Source organism: Lottia gigantea (assembly GCF_000327385.1).
Source record: "Lottia gigantea unplaced genomic scaffold LOTGIsca_138, whole genome shotgun sequence".
Taxonomy (NCBI): domain Eukaryota; kingdom Metazoa; phylum Mollusca; class Gastropoda; family Lottiidae; genus Lottia; species Lottia gigantea.
Genome location: NW_008707580.1, coordinates 472,758 through 477,753, shown reverse-complemented (window position 1 = coordinate 477,753; position 4,996 = coordinate 472,758). Strand labels below are relative to the sequence as shown.

General features: G+C 34.7%; 2 protein-coding genes across 2 annotated transcripts in view; one reads left to right on the top strand and one right to left on the bottom strand.

Annotated features, from left to right (window-relative positions):
• Positions 1-2,380: 2,380 nt before the first annotated feature.
• LOTGIDRAFT_200298 (hypothetical protein) lies at positions 2,381-3,679 on the bottom strand (the record flags this gene model as incomplete). The annotated part of the gene is made up of 1 exon (XM_009049541.1): positions 2,381-3,679. A coding segment is annotated over exon 1 (1,191 nt), but the record flags the coding sequence as incomplete, so codon positions are not given.
• A 747-nt stretch (positions 3,680-4,426) lies between these two features.
• The window catches only part of LOTGIDRAFT_172643 (hypothetical protein), a gene marked incomplete at both ends in the record, with an annotated part of 3,934 nt that continues 3,364 nt past the window's right edge, over positions 4,427-4,996 (top strand). The window contains 2 exons of the mRNA XM_009049540.1: positions 4,427-4,451; positions 4,853-4,929. Coding sequence (XP_009047788.1) covers positions 4,427-4,451; positions 4,853-4,929 — 102 coding nt within the window. The remainder of the gene's footprint in view (positions 4,452-4,852; positions 4,930-4,996) is intronic.

The following is a 4,996-nucleotide window of genomic DNA, read 5'->3' as shown; positions in this document are numbered from 1 at the left end:
TCAGTATATCTAGGGCAGTCACCTATCTGTGTCAAATCATAACAAAAATCTAATTCGTGCAAGATATTGTTGATTTAAACAAACACACAAAATTTGATATAATTCTGATATAAACTGTCACCTGTAACGCTAAGAAATTTTATTGCGTTTTTACTAAGTCATGGGCAATAACTCAACTTCCGTTGATCGAAAAATTGTCAAATTTAATCTTGACTAAGATCTCATCATTATAAATATTCACACCAAATTTCATTGAATTTGGATTAAAACTGTAGTCTCTAATTTTCAATCGGACTTCTGTGATTCCTGTGATTCCTGCAATTCCACTAAAACTAAGAATTTTATGATGTCACGATCACAAAGGCCCAATGTTGAACTTCAACCCCTATTGTTTGCTATCACAAGATAGTCATTCTATATCATTTTATTATTCATAATATATATACATATCATCAACTTAGAAATATTAAAACAGAACCTGAAACATGTTGTTTCTCAGAGTTTCACGCTGTGTGATCTTCAGACAACTAAAACAGAACCTGAAACATGTTGTTTCTCAGAGTTTCATGCTATGAGATCTTCAGACAACTAAAACAGAACCTGAAACATGTTGTTACTCAGAGTTTCACACTGTGTGATCTTCAGACAACTAAAACAGAACCTGAAACATGTTGTCACTCAAGTTTCATGCTATGTAATCTTCAGTCAACTAAAACAGAACCTGAAACATGTTGTTATTCAGAGTTTCACACTGTGTGATCTTCAGACAACTAAAACAGAACCTGGAACATGTCGCCAGACAACTGACCTATTTTCAGCCTGCGTCCCTACTGGTTCTGTTTTAATATTATATTATCAAAGTATTAAACACAATTTTAAAATATTTTATTATTGTAATAAATCTCAAAAAATAAAAAATAATTTAATTGAGGTAGTTTTATTTATTTCGTATCCTAAAGTCGACCGTCTTGATATAGTCTCTGACAAGACATCTTCTGTCGTAGGATGATTGAGTCTACTGTATACATGACATCAAATGGACGACTCGATGACATCATGTTCATGGATAATTCTGGACACACATGGATATGAAGGCCCAAATTTTGACGGTGAGCTGTGAACACTATTACTGATTTTCAAGAAAAGACGAGTCGTCATTTTAGCATTCAAACGTGGATAATTCTGGACACACATGGATTTGAAGGCTCAAATTTCGACAGTGAGCTGTGAACACTATTACTGATTGGCTTAGATAAAAAAAATTCACGTTTCTAGACTCATAAATGATTTCTCGCACAGAAATCTTGGTCGTGTCCCTTTTCAAAATAAAAGAAATGCAGCCTTAAAAAATGTCGGATTCATACAAACAGTGTATATACTAAGTACATGAAAAGAAAAATATATAAAAATATAGATATATAACAAACTAGACTAATAATAACTACCACAATCAACTTAAAGAGATTGTAAAAAGGTTTTCTAAATTTTGTATCAGATGTCTGTAGAATTGCAGGAACCACAGACGTCTGATTGAAAATTAGAATGATGTAAATTGATACTATCAGTGTCCCTGATACACATAAAAAATTTAGAAAACCTCTTTACAATCTCTTTAACAAGAACCACAGACGTCTGATTGAAAATTAGAATGATGTAAATTGATACTATCAGTGTCCCTGATACACATAAAAAATTTAGAAAACCTCTTTACAATCTCTTTAACAAGAACCACAGACGTCTGATTGAAAATTAGAATGATGTAAATTGATTCTATCAGTGTCCCTGATACACATAAAAAATTTAGAAAACCTCTTTACAATCTCTTTAACAAGAACCACAGACGTCTGATTGAAAATTAGAATGATGTAAATTGATGCTATCAGTGTCCCTGATACACATGAAAAATTTACAAAACCTCTTTACAATCTCTTTAACAAGAACCACAGACGTCTGATTGAAAATTAGAATGATGTAAATTGATGCTATCAGTGTCCCTGATACACAAGTAAAGTTTAGAAAACCTCTTTACAATCTCTTTAACAAGAACCACAGACGTCTGATCGAAAATTAGAATGATGTAAATTGATGCTATCAGTGTCCCTGATACACATACAAAATTTAGAAAACCTCTTTACAATCTCTTTAACAAGAACCACAGACGTCTGATTGAAAATTAGAATGATGTAAATTGATGCTATCAGTGTCCCTGATACACATACAAAATTTAGAAAACCTCTTTACAATCTCTTTAACAAGAACCACAGACGTCTGATTGAAAATTAGAATGGTGTAAATTGATGCTATCAGTGTCCCTGATACACAAGTAAAGTTTAGAAAACTTCTTTACAATCTGTTTAACTACGCTGTGATATATTTAAATCATTAATTTTTTCACAGCCTGACCTAATTTAATAAAATCATCCATTGTATTATAGACTTGACAACTGAGTCTACAATAATTCACTCCAAGATAAGTAATGAAGACTGAAGTGATGTCTTGATTTTCCAGTAAATCTAGTTGTAATTTCATCGTCGACTCTCCGCTAACTTCGACACCTTTTAGTCGCGGAAGTTGAACGTTGATCATAAACGGAGCTTCCATGGTTTCTGGTATATCTTGCTTGTCTGTTCCCCATAACTTCATCAGATACTCACTTCCCTCTCGAATCAACTTCTTATTATACCCGTAAACCTTTTCAAAACCACCGATACTCTTAAAGAAATTCAAACTAGCCTCGGCACAAAAGAATGGCGTATGGTCTTTGGTTCCGTTGTCAATAAATTCTGCGTTCAATCCTTCGTAAAGATGCCATGATGAATTAAGAGCGTGGATTTTATCTGTGTGTTGTTTCGCTACGTATAAAATAGCGCAGCCGCGTGGAGCAAACAGCCATTTGTGTAAATTTCCAACAAAAAAATCAGCTCCTAATTCGTCCAAATTCAGCTCAATTTGTCCTGGTGAGTGAGCGCCATCTATTAACGTTAAAACTCCATGTTGACGACAAACTTCGATAATTTCTTTTACTGGCATCAAAATGGCGCTCGGACTGGTTATATAGTCAATGACAGCAATTTTCACGTTTTTGTTATTTTTCAAATAATCGCGATACAAATTGATGATGTCATCTTTCGTTTTTATTGGTAGCGTTATTTTTAAAAATCTGGATTCGACTCCCTCTCTAGTTTCTCCTACATATTGAACCAAATTTTTCACAGCTTGGTAGGTCAAGTTGGTGCCTAGAATTATGTCCCCTTTCAGGAATTTCAGACTCTTTAAGACTGCATTGGTGCCAGTCGTAGCATTTTCTACAAAAACCATACAATCAGTGTCCTTAATATTGACAAATTTACAAATTGCCGCTTTGGAATCGGCCCAATATTGACGAATATTTCTTCGGAACCACAGTTCTGGATGTTCTTCAAGTTCGTTTTGCAGTTTCAATCTGTATTCGTAGACCCGTCGTGGTACTGCTCCGTACGAGCCATGATTCAGATGAACACATTTTTCCCTCAGAAAAAATTCCTGATCTTTGATGGCGGAACCAAACTCGATTTTTTCTAAGCCTTCCATCTCTATTGTTCAAAAATTGGGTGGAAATTTGGACTGCCTGTAAAGAAATGTATCCTTTTACAATGTAAATATCTGTATCTTATGCGACACGTACAGACTCCACCATTTTGTCCAAGAAGAATCACGTGATGAAACAAATCACGTGATAAGAGGATTGACTTAATCTTTTAAATGTACCCAAATAGGTAAAGTGGAACGAAAACAGAATCTATAGTCTTATCTTTTACATTTACTTGTGGACGCAATGGGAACAAAATATCCTTGTGGACGCAAGTAGAACAAAATATCCTTGTGGACCCAATAAGAACAAAATATCCTTGTGGACGCAATAGAAACCAAATAGCCTTGTGGACGCAATAGTGACCAAATATCCTTGTGGACGCAATAGAGACAAAAATACTTATGATAAAAAAAAGGAACAATTATATTTTACAAGGATATCAACCTAAGTGCCTCGGCCAAACCTTTTGTCATTGATCTTTTTCAAATTGTCCGAACACGTTTCCCTATCAGTTTATCCCTTGGGCCAACCCCCATCCCCTCCCATCCCAAATTGAGGCTGGCCCGATTGCCCCACTGCAAAAATTCTTACCAACGCACCCTCGGGGCAGGGGAAAATCTCCATAAAACATGGCCCAATTTTTCTGACCCTACTCCAGCCGATAACTGTTAGTGACGGAACCGCACTGTTCAATGTTTATATCACCTGTTTTCACAGTTATTAACATAATAAATTATAAAAAGTGTTACCAGGTGACAAGGTGATGTGTTAATTAAACACGTAGAAAATATAATTAAGTCAGATCTTAAACGCCATAAGAATTATAAAATTTATAGTTGAGAAGTTGTGAAAACATGGGAGTGACCTGTAGTAATCCGGGTAAGCATTTTGCTTTTACCAATTTTCAAAATATTTATTTTCAACTGTATTCCTTTTGTCTTGGAATGTCTTCAAGAGACAGTTACGCCATTTTTGAAGGGTTGATTTGAGTCTTGAATATATGTAAATAGTCTTCAGAAATACTAGAAATGTACGAAAATCACATAATTCCTTTAAAAATATCTCAAACTAGGAATTTTACTCACTATTTCTATAGATGTCTTTTCTATATAATGGTAGCGTCTCTAGAAAAGACGAGTGGTCATTTTAACTTTCAAACGTAGATAATTCTGGACACACAAAAAATTCCTGTTTGTGAGACTAAGGTATGATTATAATAAAATGGCCAAGTTTTGTGAAATCAACATATAAGTTATCAAATTTCACGATTTTTTTTGCAGATTTTCGGGGAACATTCGGTGTAACAGCAGATGAAATTTCCATCAATTGTAAAGATTATGTAAATTCAGAAAGTAAGGTAGGATTTCGCGTCCAGATTAATATCTGTACCCCCAAGGATGATGGGGGGGGGGGGGGGGGGATTT